The 20,580-nt window shown below is 36.3% G+C and overlaps 1 protein-coding gene across 1 annotated transcript in view; it reads right to left on the bottom strand.

The window, feature by feature from the left end:
* Positions 1–2,285: 2,285 nt before the first annotated feature.
* The window catches only part of LOC124364914 (E3 ubiquitin-protein ligase MARCHF2-like), a 54,211-nt gene continuing 35,916 nt past the window's right edge, over positions 2,286–20,580 (bottom strand). The window contains exons 4-5 of the mRNA XM_046820721.1: positions 17,875–18,092; positions 2,286–3,320 (exon numbers count right to left, since the gene is read on the bottom strand). Of these exons, the coding sequence (XP_046676677.1) occupies positions 3,176–3,320; positions 17,875–18,092 (363 nt within the window). The 3' untranslated portion in view covers positions 2,286–3,175. The remainder of the gene's footprint in view (positions 3,321–17,874; positions 18,093–20,580) is intronic.

Here is a 20,580-nt window from a genome sequence, read left to right as displayed (position 1 = left end):
CTCAAAAAAATTGTAGCGAGGTGGAGGAAAAGTTATGCGTTGGAGGGTAGATGATGGCATACTGATTCTGAGAGATAAAAGACAAGGCACGCATTGCTAAATTCGTGGAAATCAAATAGGCACTGCAATAGTATGATGGGGGGAGACTCCTATAAAATCATGTGACTTACTCAGTCAGTATAGCAATGGCCTGTGAAGCTGTAAATACAATATTCGGTTAACTACATTAACAGGCATTCTATTATAACATTCCATTATAATTTTGCTTAGTTTGCTTTTAAGAATTATAGCTCAACGATTCCAAATTGTAAACGATAAACATAAACATATTATATTTCCCAGTTTAAAGTTTGAATGAACCATCTTCTTTTAACATTAACCATAGTAAAGATTGTAAAGAGACCATAAGAAAATTTCAAATTTTCCGTGTTCACTGACACAAGCTGCTAAAGATTTCAAATTAACACACGAAATAAAAGCCTGCATTTGTCACTGGGCAAAGTAAATTTAATGTCAGTGTGATTGTGATAATTTATTAAATGTTTCCTCGGAATATTTTAATAATCCGAATGTATCGAGCAAACGAATATTTGAATTAACGTTGCCCGCCTATATAGCTAAATTAGACACAGAAAATCAATAATTAAACATACATTAGAGCTCAAAAGCTCTAAAAAAATACTGTAGTTCTATGACTTTTTGAAACCTCCACAAAAATAGTCTGATGACATTTAAGACGGAGTTGTCATATCGCTGACGACTACCACTTGTTACCAATATGACGTGGCAACGTTCATATACCGCTTACTTGATTTACATGATGTCTGCAAAACAGATAAATGAAAACAAATGGTTATGTACGTATATTTGATTATGGTACAGCTATTGATGTTTGTTTATTGAAACAGATGTTTAGAAGGATTAATAATTTTCTATACATTAAAACCAGCAACAGTGTTGGGTGCAGGCTTTAGAGGGGGGATTAATACACATCAGTCTTCATCGGACTATTTTCGTGTAGGCTGCTCTAGTATAATAGCAATTAGCTTTTACTGATTTAACCTACGTTACAAATATCACAAAAATATGCCAATTCGATAATGTTGTATTAAAAATTAACAAACACTCTTGCACACAAAACACTGAATCATTCTTCGTTAACCATATGTTCTAGCAATAACCAGTCTAATCCAGAAAGACAAAGTTTCTAATTTTATTGAAACATTATATTACTTATGTTAGCTATAGAGCCATTAGCGTTAACAACAATGAAAATGGTTTAATTCACGGATTATTCCGTAAAATCCTATTTACCACAACACAATAATTAAATGTATGTCTGACAAAAAGCATTACTACATGACCAGAATGCTTCTTAACTTTACTTTGTTAAATCCATGGCAAGAATGATCCGTTCTCCCATAATAACAAAGTTTTAAGATTTTAAAATCATTGTTTAATCTGGTAAGAAGTGTATGCAGTTACTTACTTCACAAAGACATATTGATTGTCCATGTATAAAGGCACTGTGGGAACAATATAAACATACAAACTACATTAGGACACCCAAAAACATAGGTTACAATATGAATATTATACATTATTCAGCCATGTACTACAGCTTGATTATACTTGACAACTCACAGACAACCTATTAAATGTTTATTAAGCTTACTAAATAATAAAATACATGTTTGTTTTCAAATAGAAACATATTTTTTAAAGTAATTCCTAAAAATCAATATATAATGTTATTTTTTTTATGAAAGATTTACTAAAGGAACTATACAATAAATTCTCAAGTGCAATGTATCATTCTGTACTACTTTATTGAAAGCAGACCATTTTGTTGTATATTCTTTAATAGGAAGACAATGGTGTTTGTGATTTATAGTTAATATTTATGAATTTACAGTTAATCTAGGAATAGCTAGAATTATATTTCTTTATTTATTTAAAAATTGATTTATTTAATTGTTTGAACTTCTTATAAAAACATTTTAGTAATCCTTTAGTAAATAAAAATCAGTCCAATGTTGGATTATATATTGCAATTATTTTAAATTATGAATACATTTCTGTTTGGTTATACAATTAAATAAAAGCCACTGTGTGTGAATTTAAAACTGTTAAAACAATTCACCAAGTTTAAACAACAATAAGTTTCAAAAGGGTAACTTTTTCGTATTTTGAACTGGACTATTTGAACATGTTTAAAAGTTAACTAAAGAAGTTGTTACAATATTGAGATTAAGTTTCAAATCTGGATAGTTCATGGAAAGGTATTTTCACTCATAAAATATATTTATTAAATTAATTCCACTTCACATCAAATTTTCTATGTTTAGTCTAAAAATATGTTTTTAGTTGTTGAACAACTTTACACAGAGCTTATATAGCACTAACACAGCCTGATACTCTCAACTTGCTTATATGTTGAAATAATTAACAAACTAAAATGTATGGCGCAAAATAAAGCAAACTTAATTGAAATGCTTATTTAAACAACATAATTTAAAAGAATGCACAGAGATAATATTTTATGTAATTCATAAATTTCTATAGATACACATAATGCTTAGTTTTAAGTATAATAAATAATAAAAGATCATATTTACAACAAACCGGAAACCTTGAGCAAGCGATTTTAAATCACAGAGAGAAAACACAAGGATAAAATTGTAAAACACAACTCATAATGAATAAAAATATCAAACTTTTTCCGAAATCTCTCCTAGCTTGTATATTTTAGTGTACAAAACAAGCTATGGCAGTTTAGACATCAACTATAAAATGGCTCAATCTGGAACAATCTTAAAGAAAGTTAAACACTTAAAATCTCATAATTATAAAACATTTTACTGTTATAAACAAGAGCTGTTATGCTTTTAGCTTTTATCAGTCAAGAAATGAAAGCTAAAAACTTATTCACCACTATCTAACTGAAATTACATGAAAACCTACAGAGATAATTAAGTTATTTTAATAAGAGCACAAAAATACAGTTAGATGATACTATGGTTCTGGGACACAGATATCTATAACTATAACTCCTGACAGATCAACAAATATCTTATACATTTTTACAACCGAATGACTGGTTTGTCTATAGAGGGTACTACAAGACACTGCCATGCACCATGGTAGATTGAGCATTGTTCCTTAGAGACTGAGGCTATATGTGGGAAGGCAGAGCAGGGGTACGATGGGCATTACATTGTGTTGTGCCGAGCTGACGCCGCCGCCGCGCCTTAGCATGGTCCACCAGGTGTACCGTCTGGTTGCTCATGCGCCACCGGTTCATGCTCTGCCACTGGAATCTATGAGTAAGGTGAAAGTTAGTGCAATACTGAAAGTAATTATATTGCCAGGTAGCAGATATATTAATGGTGCAAATCAAAGTTATAAGGTCTAAATTATTCAACAGACCACACTAGTGCATTGAAGTTCAACAGATCTTAGTTGAGCTGATAAAATATTACATCGTTTTAGAGTAAAACTGTGAAGTAATATATTTGAAATGCAAATTTACTTCAATTTAAAAGGTTTGAGTGACTGTGTGAGTGATGTGGTACCACAACCCATTACAGTTTGGTCATTTTTTGATAAGGGAACAGTCTAGGACCCTTCAATCAGTCCCAAAAAGGACCTTTGCGCTTCCCTTATATTTAACTCTAAAATCGGAGGCTTCTGCAAAACCCAATTAGATTTTTGTGTTCTTCTCTTTTTTAATATCCTTTTGGCTTAAGAGATAAACCCCTAGGAATTGTCCCTGGTTTTGCAAATAGTAGGATAGTACAGCCATAAGTAATCCACTGATTCGTATTAATATAAATAATAATATAATAATATAAATTTTTCGGCCTCAAACATTTGACATTATTGGCGTATCAGAATCATGGCTTAAGCCGAGTGTTTTGTCAGGTGAGGTGGCCCTCTCTGGCTATGTGCTGCTAAGAAATGACAGAATTCTAAAGATTGGTGGCGGTGTTGCGGTTTATGTCAGAGAGGGTCTGAGGTGTAGGCTTTTGTCCGCATCTCCCTCTGAATACTCGGCCAGGCCTGAGTTCATGTTTATTGAAATTGGTTTATCTGTGTCGCATGTCCTATTGATCGGTGTGTGCTATCGGCCTCCCAGAATAGGTCATCTGATAGACTTTGAAAATGCTCTCTTACACCACTTGCCTGGCTACAGTCGAGTCTTGATCATGGGCGACTTTAACACAAACTTACTAAAAAAGACAGATTATAAAAGCCTAGTAAGGCAACTGATAACAATGTTCGACTCTACTAACATGACTATACTGCCACTAGGCCCAACACATCACACTGCCGAGTCAGCCACCCTTCTGGACCTTCTAGTTGTTACTGACCCCTCTGACGTGACGCATCTAGGGCAGCTTCCAATTCCAGCAGTTTCACGTCACGATCTGGTGTACTGTGTTATCAAGGTCAAAGTTCCAAAGCCAAAAGTAAAATTTATTAAATACAGAGATTTTAAAAATATGGACGAAACCTCTTTTATGTATGATGTTTATTCGACCCCATGGCAGAATCTACAGACATTACAATCTGTCGATGACATGGTTGAAGCTTTTAACACCACCATTCTGGGGCTATACGATAAACATGCACCAGTTGTTACCAAACGCATAACAAAGCGGCGCCCAGTGCCTTGGATCACGTGTGAAATTCTTAGCTTGATGGCTCAACGTGATTCCCTGTATAGGAGAGCTCGTCGAGCTAGTGACCCCGTTTTAATAGTTCAATATCGACAAATTAGAAATAGAGTTAAACAACTTCTACGAAATTCCAGGTTGAGATACACGCGTAAACTGTTTGAAAAGAAACAGTCATCTAGCGATTTGTGGCGCAATGTTAGGAAACTTGGTTTGGGCAAAGACCGCGCTTCTCCTCCGATCCAATTACCCTTAAATGATCTTAATGACTATTTTGTTTCATGTTGTCAGACTGTCAATACAAACCAAGTTACGGATTATGCTAAAGAACTTCTAAATATGCTTATCAATCGGCACGAATATGAAAAATTTACTTACAAACCTGTAATACAATCAGACGTTTTGAAAGCCATTCGCCGTATTGGCAGTAATGCTGAAGGGTCTGACGGCATAAAAATTCAATTAATAAAAAACATTCTTTTTGCAACCCTCCCAATAATCACATACATTTTCAACATGTCACTGAGACAGGGTATTTTCCCTTCTCTTTAGAAGTCTGCTATTGTCCGCCCATTGAACAAGACCTCAGTTCCAACATTTTGCCAACACTTCAGACCAATTAGTATTCTGCCTGCTCTATCCAAAGGCCTTGAAAAAATTGTGCACTGCCAGATTACTGATTATTTAACACGAAATAACATTTTAAATCATTTACAATCCGGATTTCGAACAAGACATAGTACTGAAACTGCTTTACTGAAAGTCACTGACGATATACGATTCGCAATGGACCAAAAACTAAGCACAATACTGACACTCTTCAAAGTTTTTCTCAAAGGCTTTTGATTGTGTAAACTACAGACTACTATTGGCTAAATTGAGAATAATTGGTTTTTCAGAAAATGTCCTGCAATGGCTGAGGTCTTGTCTGTCTGGCAGAAGGCAGTGTGTACAAGTAGGTGACATAACATCCGACTGGCTGAGTGTTGAGTCCAGATATATCTCCATGTTAACATACACCAAATCGATGATGGCATTACCACGATCAACTCTGACATAAAAAATGTACTGGACTGGACTAGTAAACACGGACTTAAACTAAACCATGACAAAACTAAACCAATTGTGATATCTTATTACCGCTCTCGATCTTTGATCGATTTTACATCTATACGTAACGTTACAGTGAATGGAACTGTACTACCTTATTACGATAAAGTTAGGAACTTAGGGCTGACAATAAACTGTACTCTTAGCTGGACTGATGCAGTGACAGAGACCTGTAAGAAAGTTTTTGCATCAATGCATTCACTGAAAAAACTGCAGAGGTTTTTGCCTCTTCACATAAAACTGTTGTTGGTTAAAGTACTCATAATGCCTCATTTATCTTACTGTAACAGTGTGATGAACGACATGACTGTGGCTTCGGGTGAAAAACTCCAGAGAACCCAAAATTATTGTATGAGATATGCATTTGATCTCAGGAGAGATGAGCATATAACACCCTATTATATTAATTCAAAGATTTTGAAGTTGAATGACCTCAGATCAATAAAAATCTTAACATTGGTCCATTCAATTTTAAATTCTGGCTTTCCAAATTATTTCTTAAACGATTTCCAATTTGTCTCTCAAAGTGGTGTGGATAGAACTTGCTCTGGTTCGTCTGTGCTCCGCATGCCGTTGCACAGAACTACTGTATATGACAAGTCTTTTGTAGTAACGGCATGTCGTCTGTGGAATTCCCTTCCTCGTACTATAACATCCTTGGAGAGTTGTCCTCGGTTCGTGGCGTCGCTGAGAGAGCACTATCTGGGGCGGATGGTTGGGGCGGGGTCGGCATAGGTCTCTTCGCTGTGGTTGCACTGGCATGAGTAGAGAGTGTGAGTTGTTTCTTATATTCATTATATACAAGTACATGTTATTATTTTGCGTGTGAGTATGTGATTATAAATATGTTTATATACCTTTTTATCGTTATACATTTTTTATTTTATATTCTTAAATAAAGTTGTACTTTTTGTTCATATTGAAAATGTTTACAATACAATATTTAGTTTTATTATTATTTAAAAATAAAAATATTTTGTTCTAGTTTGTATATGAGGTTAAATGGGGCCATGAGGCCCTAATTTTGCCTCAAATAAAGAAATATTTCATTTCATTTCGTATGTCTCAACAAAATCTGCATTCATCAGTTTGGGTTAAGCAATAATTCATTAGATATTTCCGAAGAGAGCTATGACCTATTAGAGTACTTGCTCAGATCTAAGAGAGTAGTCCAACCGTAAGCATATGAAGAGATAAACATTTCTGATGTTCTGAGTACTGAGACCTTCTCTATGTCTCAAATCAGATCCTCTTTTCTCAGGCATTTAAAAGAGCCTTACTGTAGAAGATGGCTAATCCACAGCCTGGTTTGGGCCCTACCAAAAGGCTTTCAGAGCCGATCTTGCCCAGAGTGTCTCCTGTTTCATTCCCTAAAATGCTTTGATAACCCGGCACCCAACCCAGGACAACTTTATTCCTCTTTGCTAGTTCCATCAGAACATTCTTGCACTCCCATAGCACCTCTGAGTCAAAAAGCAGAGAAGTAAAGCACTATTAGAGTTTCATGACTGTCTGATATAGTATTAAAATAATCTGCACCTTTAGGTTTACCCTGTGTGAGCCTTCTTTGTTATTGCTTCAATTGCCAAGACTTCTGCTTGGAGCACAATGGCACATTTTCCTAAGGCCACTGCCAATCTGGCATCTGGCCCGTATACATCAAACTCTGCCCCTGAGTCCAGGAATAAACCATTACTACAAAACTACAGAACACCTTTGGTACAAATCTTCATTGCACTTAATGTGACTGCCTCTATAATCTCCTGTCCCAATAGAGTGTATCCTAGTAATGGTTCAAGTGCCACAGTTGGACAGCAGCTCATTGATCCAGTAATACTAACACTTGCTAGCTTCTGAGGACACTGTAGCCTCTTCGCTGATGTGCTTTTTTCTATTTTCCACCACACAAAACCTTTATATGTAACCATTTGTTTTGTTATAGCTTCCAGATCCAAAATATCATTTTCGAATTTAGTCCCAATTTATATCCAAAGAGTTTTTTACAACCACCAAGAGCTATTGTTGCTTTGGATATAATATTTTCCATGTGTGGATTCCATGTTAGCTTATTGAATATAATAAGTCCTAGATTCTTAGCCACGTTGGAATATATTATTCTAGGACTTACAGAACAGGTGCTTGGGAGTGCCGATGGCCGAGCGGTCTGAGTCGTTGGACTTTGAGTCTGAGTTAGAGATAGCGTAGGTTCGAATCCTGTCTGTGACCGTTGCACTTTTTATCAGTACATTGACCTTGTACTGTATCAACTCTCCCCCTTATTCTCTTTGGTCATCGCCCATAGGCTAGTGGCCCATGAGGACGGACAGAGTAAGGCTTAAAAGGAAATCGGCTTCTCCTTCAAAATAAAAAAAAGGTTGAGGTAACTGAAATTCCTTTTTCTGGTGAAGATTTGTTATATACTTAATGTTAGATGGGTTAATTCACAGACTCTCACAATGACACCAGTTGCTTTCAAGCTCAACTGGAAAGTAAGGTTCATTCATGGTAACTATTCCAGCGATGGGCGAACATCGCAATGAGCTAACTCCTAGCATGCTTCGATACGAAATTATGCCATTTGCAGTGAAATCAATGTAGAGTGCTGTTTTCTGTGCGAATTTAATGTTTTGAAAACAATTGATCAACCTGCCAACTGCGAAATACGATTAGTTTATCCGGTTTTTTACCGCAAGGATTGTTCCAGCCACTGATATTCATTGAAGGTAAGTTAAGTGTATACCCCTAATATTATGTGAATAACAGCAAAGTGCGGAAATGGGTGTGAGCTTTCAAGGATGGACAGGAAAATATCCATGATGGACCACAATCATGCCGGCAATCAGTGATCATGGAAGATTTTGTTATGTATCATTGATGAAAAGATTTGTGAAGATCAGAGATTTATCATTTAAAGATTATCATTGGAATTTCCGACCATAAGTAAAACAACATTGCACTGAATTATCTCTGAAAATTTTGAAACTTCGCAGATTGTGCTCACTTTGGCTACTTACTAAGAAACAGAAAATGAGAAGAATGGATTGTTTCTCTTGAGATTTTGGTCCTACATCAAGAACAATAAATGCAACCACTTATTGCGATACTCTGCTATTATTTGACGTGCAATACAGAATAAACGATGTGTCCTATTGACATCTAGAGTCCCTCTAGTTTCATAGCAATGCAAGACACCACTCTACTATCTAAACCCAAAATCTCATCAGATCGATTGGTTGTGAACAGATAGACCCCTTCTCCTTCCCCCTGTACAGCCCGAACATGGTGTAAGTGACTTTCACTTGTTTCATTACCTAAAAAAGTTTTCCTTCTAAAGCGGTAAGTGCTTCAACACTTATGATAAGGTGAAAAAAGCAGTTAAAGATTGATTTATTCTCCTGCAGATCAGTGGCGTTATAATGAACCTACTACTTCTGGATTGCTAAAATGTTGAAACAGCTGATGGAGCACCTCCTTCTCATAGACATATAACTGTTTATGAAAGAGCAGGTGTTTTATAAAAGATAGATTATTTAGTAAGAGTAAGCATTATGATCCTTCGTGATACGCTATTATTTGGCCATGTGGTGAAAATGGTTTGGCACATAGATATGGGAATTCAAGGTGTGTCAAACTAAAATATGAAAGACTTTTACTATGTGAGAATATGTTTTCTATTGAATTGCAGTCCGAGAAAATAGTCCTGCAGGTGACTTTTTCTGCAGTCCAGAAATAAATGCTGGAAAACTTACTCGGCAACTTTTTGTGGACTATTACTGCCCTACTGAAGGAGGTAGACTGAAGTACAGGGAACAAACTAAATTGCGTATAGAAACACACATTGCGTATAGGCTTAACGGATGCTTTACATGTGAGGACTGAGCATGAAAAATTGAGAGTAGGTAGGATTGTAGTTCTGCCTTCATCTTTTTATTGTGAGTCCAAGAAATATGATGCAGAATTACCAAGATTGCTATGGCATTAGTGAGAAAGTTTGGAAAGCCACACATCTTCATAAACATTTACTTGAAATCTTAAATGGTCTGAAATAACTGATAGTATTCATTCTTGGGAGACACCAAATAATAGGCCAGACATTGTGGTATGAATTTTTCATGCTAAATATGTGAGGAAGAATTGATACAACTAATTTGTAAAGTAGAAATCTTTGGAAAATTAAAAGTGTTTTTGTACACTGCGGAATTTCAAAATGTGGACTGCTCCACATTCACCTGCTTTTAACATTGGAAGATAATTTTAAGTTTAGAAGACATTGACAAAGTTGTATTTGCTGAAATTCCCAACCCTTCAAAATAAACAACTCTATGAATTAGTAAAAGCTCATATAGTACATGGACACTGTGGTCATCTCAATCCTTCCCGTGTTTTGCATACAAGAAGGGAATTGTATGAAAGATTTAAAAAAAGTTCACAAGCCAATTCAAATTACCACTAAATTTAGATGAACATTCTGTATCCAGTTTAAAAGTGAATAGTAAAGAAGCCACCCTTTAATTCGTTCTGCAAAGTTGAATCATCTGGGATGTGGCACAAAATGCCCGCAAACATTCTTTAATGTGTATTAATCGACTATTGAAAGATATAATGGATAATGATGTACCATTTTGTGGGAAAATCATCATCTTAGGAGGAGATTTCCGGCAAGTATTGCCAGTTGTACCTCAAGCATTTAGAGTTGCTACTATACAGAAAAAACTCAATTAAATTTTAAAACTCTATGGTCTCTTTTCAAAGTTCTTAAACTTACCAAAAATATGAGGGTTAACGCCGATGAATGTGAATTTGCTAATTTCCTGCTCAAAATCAGTAATGGTCAATATCCTTCCAATGATGACGGTTTAGTGGGGTTGCCTTTGTCCTTGATTTCAGACTCAGAGATTGTCAGTGACATATATGGTCAAAATTCATCATTCTCTCTTGATGCTTCCTACATTTCAAGCAATGCAATTCTGGCACCTAAGAATGAGCACTGCAATGAGATCAATAAACGGGTTTCAGACCTCCTTCCAGGTTCATTCCAGAACTTACATAATTGTAAATACTTATTATACGGACAAACAATTGACCAAGTCGTAGTTTACTTAACTGAACCAATGTTCAGTCATGGTCAGTTGTATGTGACTCTATCGCATGAGAAATCGATCAAAAACGTTAAGGTAGAAATTAAACCTCAAGGTCGGCTCACATCCAATGTCGTTTGGAAAGAAGTATTGTGAAACTAGATAATCTGTTTTGTTAACGAAGGTTGGAAGTACATGTCAAACTAATTAAAATGTTGTAGATATATGATTTTTCATGCGGCATTAAAAATATGAGAACGGATTTCTTGACTAAGTATGTTATCCCTTATATACTATTTTCTCCTTTAACAATTACGATAGTGCCCCCCCCATACCCCACTAATTACAATATTGAGTAACGCTGCGGAGCAACACGGGTCTACTAGTCTTTATTAAATTTTCTACCATTTGAGCTAACTTTTCCAGTTTCATTGGAATTTTTTGATAGGGATCAATCACTAATGACTTTTCTGCAAGGGAATATCTGTATGTCCTCCAGTTAGTCTATTTAACCTTGCTGAGACATAAATAATTTATACCTTAGAGTGCATGCAATCAAATAATTCAATCTGCAATGAGTCAACATGTTTCAAGTGTGATCTTTTTCGTATTCGGTAACAGTCTTTGGTTTTAATTGAACAGTTCATTATAATGAGTAGGCCAATATTCTGAGTGGTCCCAATTATGTAAACTATATTGACTATTGCGAATAGCCTTTATAAGGATCAATAATAGAAAAACTGGATTGGCGAATAGGCCAGCACTAAATGATAGCCAAAATATTTTGAAAGGTTGATCCACACACTGTATAAACAATATATTTGTTTTGGAAGTTAATATGTGTCAGACAATCATAGTAAATTTTTATCAACTTCTCTGAATGCCCATTAATGAGCCAATGTCCCTCCTCTTTTTGATCGTTCTATTGCATAATATATCAGTAACTTAAACAGACATTACAACCAGAGGGCATACTTGTCTAAAGATGAAAAAGACCTAAGTAGGCCACATATAATTTCCTTTGTTTTGTAAAAATTTAAGTTATTGTTTGAGTACTTTTAGAACAGCATATACAAAGTCTTCAATTTTCCAGAATTAACCCTATTTTCCATAAACAGGTTTATGTGTGTGCAATACCAGTTAAAAATCATTCCTCATAACCACTATTTAGAAAAATAGTTTTCTTCGAAATCTTCTCAGTAATTATTGAATTTATAAATCATGATTGTGGCTCATCTTATAACCCAGGCAAGCAACATGCCACAATCTGCTGTCGAAAGGAATAATTTTGTCAAATTGCATTTTGTATTGATTAGTTATATGCTAAAGTACATATGACCTATTATAAAATAATATATGTTCCCACCTAAAATTTATATTAGGATTTAATCAAGTGGTATCAGCAATTTCAATTAGAGCAAATACTCCAGAGAGGAAACATAGAAGCAAAAGCTGGTTTCAAAATATTGCATTGATTTCAAATAACATACACATAGTGCAATGGCAATGAATGCCATATTTATTCCAAGTGTGACCTGGTTGTATATTGTTATCTTCTTATCATTCTGTGAAAACAACAGTGATGTTTAACTTTAGTTTAACTTGAGCTGGTGAGTTATTTGTTTTTTGCATACCTTTGTATGTATTAAAAGTCATATACTATAATGTTACTAATTTAAAAAAAAAAAAAAAACAAAGCAATGGTATGTTTATTATATAAATATCACATATCTTAAGATTTACAAATATTTATTTTATAAAAGTAACAATTTTTTTAACTTGTAAAACTCACGTATCAACATGAGATTTTTTTTTAGGATAGGTTGAGAAGAATGCTTAACTTCCTATTAACATAAATATATATAGAGATATTAAAAGAGAGATTTGTTTTTTGTTCTTTTCTGTCAAACTCCGTGTTAAAACATAGCTTTACCCCCTCTTTAATCATTAAACTCTGTTACATAAGCCTTAATCTTTTATAATAAAATTTAACTAATTTTTTGTAAATTTGAGATATAACCCTTAGCTCAATTTTTAACAAAAATGTACAGTATATTTCTATGAATACTATGACCTTCCTGTAAACTGCATTCATTAGTCTGGCTTGTTATACATATATATATATATATATATATATATATATATATATTAGTGAACCGGAGGGAGTTCTAAGCATTATGATGGGAACACACTTTCCGGACTGTATCGTATATACGAGGGCTGTTTTTTTTTTCAAGTTCCGTTTGTTTCTCCAAATAACCAGCGTAGTGGCGGGAGGCGGGGCTGCGTGTTGTGCAATTGCGCCGCTCCCCCACTACAACCAACGCCGTTGCCGGCTCCAATCCATCAGTCGTAGCCGAGCTACGGGCGAGTAAAGATGGCCGCTACGATCAATTCTCCCGCCAGTTGTGAGTTGCGAAGTGTGATTCGTTTCCTTCAAGCTGAAGGATGTAGTGCTGCTGAAATCCATCGCAGAATGAGTGTTGTGTATGGTGAACACTGTATGAGTGATAGCGCGATAAGAAAATGGTGTAGGCTATTTGCTGAAGGTCGAACAGACGTCCATGACGAAGGCGGTCAAGGACGCAAGTCGGTCGCTACTGCAAGTTTGGTTGAACGAGTTGACCAAGCGATCCGGGAGAAACGGAGGTTTACAATTGATGAACTTTCTACCGAATTTCCAGCCATTTCAAGGTCTTCCTTGTACAAGATTGTGACCACCGAGCTAGGGTACCGAAAATTGTGTGCCCGTTGGGTACCCAAAATGTTGAGTGAGGATCACAAAACGAAGCGAATGGCGTCAGCCCTAACTTTTCTGACGCGATATGACAACGAGAAAGACAGTTTTTTAAAGTCTATTGTTACTGGGGATGAAACTTGGGTCCTGTATGAAAATCCAGAAACCAAGGAACAATCAAAGCAATGGATGCACACTCACTCCCCTAGCAAGCCCAACAAATTCAAGCAGACTTTGACCAAAAGGAAAACAATGGCTACAGTGTTTTGGGACCAAAAAGGTGTGCTTCTGGTTGAGTTCATGCAACAGGGAACAACGATAACAAAGGAATCATACTGTGAGACTCTACATCGCCTCCGGAGAGCAATACAAAACAAACGGAGAGGAATGCTGTCATCCGGCGTGGTCCTGATCCACGATAATGCACGACCGCATAGTGCCAATGTCACAAAACAACTTCTGCAAAAGTTCAAATGGGAAGTTTTCGACCATCCGCCGTATAGTCCTGACTTGGCGCCCAGTGACTATCACCTCTTTCGAGAAATGAAGGCGTGGTTAGGTGGACGACGCTTCGCTGACAACGAAGAGCTTCAAGCAACTGTAAGGGTCTACCTGAGCTCACTGGCGGCAGACTTCTTCGAGGAGGGTATAGGAAAGCTTGTCTCTCGCTACGACAAGTGCCTCAACATTTTTGGTGACTACGTAGAAAAATAAGTAAGAAATTACGAATCTTTTGGTAATAAAATCATCTTTTTATCTCAATGTGTTTATTATTTATGGCCTATCGGAACTTGAAAAAAAAACAGCCCTCGTATGACAACGATCAATCACTCAGCTGTAGAAAGACTTACAAGGCTTGCCACTCACTCACAATGGAGTTTGGCGTGTCGTGTGATAACCTTCAGAAGGAAGGAGTGGGGAATTAACCCTTTTAGTCCATATAAAGCTCCTGGGGGAGACATAGTGAGACCGGTTGGCTTGCAGCGGGGGTTGGATATTCTCCTTCCTCAGCTGTGCAGATTGTTCAGGACCTCTGTGGCCCTCAGGTTCATTCTACTCTACTGGAGGGTATCCAGAGTAGTATTTATACTGAAGCAGGGGAGGAATAGACTGGATCGACCTAAGTCCTTTAGGCCAACATGTCTGTCCTCCTTTCTTCTCAAAACCATAGAGAAGATGGTTGCTAAGTTGTTTGGGAGGGATCTCTCTTGGAGCCACCTCTTCATTCAAATCAGCATGCCTAAACTCCAGGAAGATCATGCGACTCAGCACTCCATCAACTAGTATGCAAGAATGAGAAGATGCTGACAGCAAAAGAAGTAGCCATAGGTGTCTTTCTGAACATCGAAGGAGCTTTAGACGATATAGGCATTCAGGCGATTGTCATTGTGGTCTCGGAACCTGGTATTGATGGTCAAATAACTGGATAAGCTTTAATCACAGACAGGGTGGTTACTACCACTTGTATGGGAGTAAGCGTCAGTACAAGGACTATGAGGGGCTGTCCCTAGGGTGGCGTCCTTTCTCCTCTCCTGTGAAACCTAGCTGAGAATGACCTACTCGTGTCTTTGCACAGGAGTACGCAGATGACATTGTGATTTTTGTGAGTCACAAGTCACGGAACTGACCAATGCTGCTTTGAAAATGGTGGAGAACTGGTGTGATTGGATGGGCCTTAGTGTCAACCCCATTGAGGCTTCTTTGTTTGCATTTACTAGGAGGCGTTAGTTGGAGGGTATTGGTCCATTCTTACTGAGAGGCCCTTCCATTGAGTTAAAGTTCGAGGTTAAGTACCTGAGCCTGATCTTTGATAGGGTCCTAAACTTGGGACTCCATCTGGAAAGGATTATTGCCAGAGGGAATTGGTCTTTAATGCAATGCAGACATGTGATAGGTCAGTTATGGGAACTCAGGCCGAGGCTTTTGTAATGGCTTTATGACAACGTGGTCAAACCTGCACTAATGTTTGGAGCTGTTGTCTGGTGGCCAAAAATGGAGGCCAAGATGGCTGTAGCTGGTTTGGCTGGCATCCAAAGGATTGCCTTGACTATTACCTCAACCTTGCCCCCTTGGATACTGCCATTCACGCTTTGGCCAGGAGGAATGCCAACTGTCTTCAGCAGTCGGGACTTTAGTCTGCCTGCAACAACCTAGTTTGTAATTATGTGTTAGGTTATAGTTATTTGTTTGAAGAAGAGGTAAGATTGCAGATCTCGACACGTAGTGTTATTGATTTATTGTATCACTGAACGAATGCAAATGTCCGGAAAAATCCTGTTTCAAATTAAGATTTTAACATAAATATAACTGTGTTATTAACCATATATCTGGAGTCATGCTAGAAGTAAAAATAGTTGTGCTGTTATTAGCACTTGAGAAGCTTTTAAGAAATTTCCAAAAATAACTAACTAGACTAACTAGCAGTTGCCCGTGGCTTCCCATGCAATTTACTAAGTTTTGTAGATCAGCACTTCTAGTTCAAGTGAATTATAACTCCGACGTCAATGTTGAGTTTACCTTGTTGCCACTATCAAGAAAATATGCCCATAACTTTATATTTATGGTCATTTTAATTTACTCCGGTCTTGGTAACTTTTTATCCCATGGTTGATTTTACCTTGTTTCCCGATCAAGAAAATTAAAAAATTGTAATAAATCACTAATTTATGAAATTGTTACCGAAAAACTGAAATTCAATACAAAATAAGCGCTGATTGCTGTCCAAAGGTGTTTTTTTTTCTTCACGACAACGCACGACCACACACCGCAAATGTGACGAAACACCTCCAACAAGGATTTGGCTGGTACGTGTTTGACTATCCTCCGTACAGCCCTGACCTCGCTCCTAGCGACTTTCATCTGTTCTTACATCTCAAGTCAATTCCTTGGTGGTCAACACTTCAACAATGACGAAGAGCTGACAGAAAATGTTTCCAACTGGTTGAAGACACAGGCGGCAAACTTCTATGAAGCAGGTATACAAAAACTCGTGCTGCGCTATAACAAATACCTGCAAAATTTCAGCGGTTATGTGGAACAATTGTTGAAGAGTTGTAGAAATTTGTGCAATAAATAATTTTTTGTATCTCTACAGGCTTTAATTTTATTCCCAAACGGAACTTACTTTCCTGGACCTACCTTATAGATTGTTTGGCTTGTTGAAATTTCCCTAGCTAAATGCCTAAGACATTACGATAATTGGTTTGGTGAATACTTGTGCCTAACTTCATAATTATTGTTATATGATGGGTGCATATCAACCAAATTACATCCTTGAGTATTATCACATATCTGTTATCATAGTAACCTACATTATTAAGCAACTAGTGGAACTTATTTATGTTAATACAACTAGTGGAATAAGCATAAAATTTCAACTTATATCTGTTTGGTGGACAAATACATTTTAAGATCAAATTTAATAATTCTAATTTTAAAATATCACATAAACAGTTTTCACTATTGTTTTTTATTTTATTTCTGTATACTGCCAATAGCACACACTTATATTGAGGCCTAAAAACAATGTCCTGTATGAATTTCTACAATAAACCGAGGGAGAAGAAGTTGGCAGTGATTTCTCCTTTGTTATTTTATGGTACACTGGCACTAAATTACAACAGTCCACTTCTTTTAGTTCAGGTAAATATTGCTAGAGTCTTCAGTTCACTATTTTAATGCTGACAGGCGTAACGTAATCACACAGTTTTGGAAACATGTGCCCCAGTCATTCACAAACCCATTCATATCCAGAAATGACAGTTCAGTGGTTAAAACATGTATCAATCTCAAGCATTTTCAATGTTGCTTCGATACAATTGTTTTCTAAAAGTTAAAGATTTATTAGTTTTGTATTCCTCCAATCATTGGAACATATGAATCAAGAATCAAGAATCAGTCTTTATTACCCATAAGGCACAGATTTACATGCATGAGGTATAGTCAAAAAAACAGAAAGCATGTTGTTCACAATTGTCAAAGGAACTATAAAATTGAGATTAAAAGTACACAAAATATGAAAGTTTTGTGGTTGAAATTTACGAAAACAACCTTAATTATTTGGTAAATTAGAACTAAATAACAATGTACAGGCAGTGAGAGAAGTGAAAACCTTAGGTTAATTACTTACAGATTTCAGCAGCAGGAAAGTCAAGAAATTCTTTTACATGATAAAAAGGATTACTTATTAGCCAATTTTGGAGTTTTATTTTAAATTGTTTGGTATTGTTAAATGGTATTGTATATTACAACTACTGCACTACAAACGTACCTGACGGTAGTAAAACCCCAGAGGAAGAAGGTGAAGAGCACTATTAGGCTGAGGAATGCAAGACCAACACCTTCCCATGCCCCTCGCTGCAAGTAAGCCAGGGAGCCCATGCCACATAGGTACACGGAGGTTAGGCAAATGGGAGTGAGCAGGATTAGACAGAGAGCGTCACCACAAAACCCGTGTGGTCCATCACGACTCTGTCTGCTGAACAGCCACTGTAAAATAACACCATATTCACACAATGTAAAATGTCTAAATAATAAGTACCTGTATCCTATGTCCTTAATTGGTATAGTGTGTCTTTAATTAACATTCAATCTATGGATTAAACAAACATTTATATGGTTATAACAAGAATTTCCATTGTTCCGTTTAAAATGTATTGTTTATTTATTAGAAGGCATGTAGAAAGTATGAAAACTTTTAAATAAATTTTATTTAAATCCATTTAGTAGCTTTGGATATTCCATGGTTAATAGACACGACAAGAAGACAATTCTTTATTTTCACATTCATCAAGAAGGAAATGGCGTCAAATACATATCATCTTAAAATTTGTCTCAAGTTTGTTGTCATTAGCTGCCTAGGTCTTCACATTCTCTGCGAGTCGGCTCTCCAATTCAAGAATTCTTTTACTGAGTAAAAGGGTCTTTCTTGTAACCAGGAGTGCAGGCTTTTCTTCAACTTCCTTCCTTCCATTTTCTTCAGCTCATCAGGGAGATTATTGAAGAATTTTGCTGGCATAGGTTGGTTTTGTTTCAGAGAGAGTTAACTTGTGGATCGGCAAAGTAAAGTTATTGGCATGCCTAGTATTGTAAGAGTGAATGTCTTGGTGCTGTTGGACATTATGAGTTGTAGCTATCACAATACACTCTACAATATAAAGGCTGACTACTGTTGATAACCTCCATTCTTTGAATACCCTTCTACAGCTCTCTCGAAATCCCAAGCCGGCCATGATTCTTAGAGCCTTTTTTTGAAGAATGAGAATTCGTTGGAGATTTCTTTCAGTTGAACCACTCCAAACTGCTAAGCCATATCTCATATGGCTTTTAAACAGAGCATGATAGGCTGTTATTGTGGCTTTTGTCGTGCTTATAGCTTTCGTCCTTTTTATGGCATAAATTGCTGAGCTAAGCTTAAGGCATAAGTTATCAATATGATTTAGCCAAGAGAGTTTGTCATTAACAATGATTCCAAGATAATTAGTTGAGCTGACAGATTGAAGATTTGGTAGATCTGAAATGTCATCCTTCTTGTTCCCAAATGAAATTTGTTACGTCTTTGATTAATTGAAAACCAGGTCATTGTTTCTACAGTAGTCCATAGCAATGTTAACAGCAATCTATGAGTTTATTTCTAGATTTTCCACTGAGCTATTGGCAGTTAATAGCATAGAATCGTCAGCATACTACATGACTAAATATTACTGTATGAATGTAAAACCTTAGGAAAATCATTAGTAAATAATATAAAAAGTACAGGCCCCAACACAGATCCTTGCGGTACACCACGGTCCATTGACAGGATCACAGATCTTGAAATTGTAGTAACTCTTTTTATGGTCTGAGTCACTTCTACAACCTGGTGTCTTCCTTCAAGAAATGCTGAGAACCATGAAAGTGCTGTTCCTTGGATTCCTAGATGAAAAAGTTTTCTTATAATCAAGTCATGTCTTAGACAATCAAATGCCTTACTCAAGTCAAGTTGCACTCCCACTATATTATTTCCAGCCTCAATATTGTCAACAATGTGCTCAAACAGATCTACTATTGCAGTCATGGTGGATCGTCCCCTAATAAAACCATGCTGTTTCTCTGTCAAAAGGTTGTTTAGTTGAAGATGCTTAAAAAGTTTAGAGAGTACAATTTTCTCAATAATTTTGGATTCAGTTGGAATCAAAGATATTGGCCTAACATTTTCGATGTGGTGTTCACTGGATTTTTTTGTGAAGAGGGATAACTTTGGAAATTTTCATGCTTGAGGGGAAAGTACCATGCAGAGGAGATAGTTGTGTGATATGAAAGAGCGGTACCGCTACTTCATTTTTACACAATTTTAGAATTTTTGAGGAAGGGGGGAAAGGAATGGGTCCTTTTTTATTATTGGTTCATGCTAGATGAACTTCTTAGAACCATAATGCGACTCCGCATTGGTTTATTACAAATAACTAATCTGTTTGATAATTTTAGTTTTCTTTTCAGTTCATTTTGTAGAGTTGGCAACCAAAGTGGCCTAATCTCGACAGATGGTTGGTCTGCCAATTTAATGTACATTGCCTCTATTAATTTCCTTCTAAAGAAATGTGGCTCCCGATGTATTATGTTGGCTTCATCACAATTCATATGATAGTCTTTGGACCAACAATGGTGTGCATTTTTTTATTTTCCTGTGAGCGGTTATTGGCCTCTGGTCAGTCGTAGGTGGTTGGTCAACGAATGCAGACGTATTGTAACCTGTATTCTGTTGTTCTGTTTTAATAATTATTGTTGTGTTTAGTTTTTTTTATTAAGTGCATGTTTTTAGAGTTAGTGAAGTTGACACACAACATGGTGGTTGTGATTTGTGACTTAGGCGTGTCACAACCTCTGGTATGATTTGTTTATTTTAACCTATTTTGTAATTATGTGTTAGGTTAGTTATTTGCCTGAAGAAGAGATCAGATTGCAGATCTCGAAACGTAGTGTTACTGATTTTTTGTTT

The sequence above is a fragment of the Homalodisca vitripennis genome, chromosome 6 (genome assembly GCF_021130785.1).
Source record: "Homalodisca vitripennis isolate AUS2020 chromosome 6, UT_GWSS_2.1, whole genome shotgun sequence".
Classification (NCBI taxonomy): domain Eukaryota; kingdom Metazoa; phylum Arthropoda; class Insecta; order Hemiptera; family Cicadellidae; genus Homalodisca; species Homalodisca vitripennis.
The sequence above is the reverse complement of the archived record's forward strand: the minus strand, read 5'-3'. Positions and strand labels throughout refer to the sequence as shown.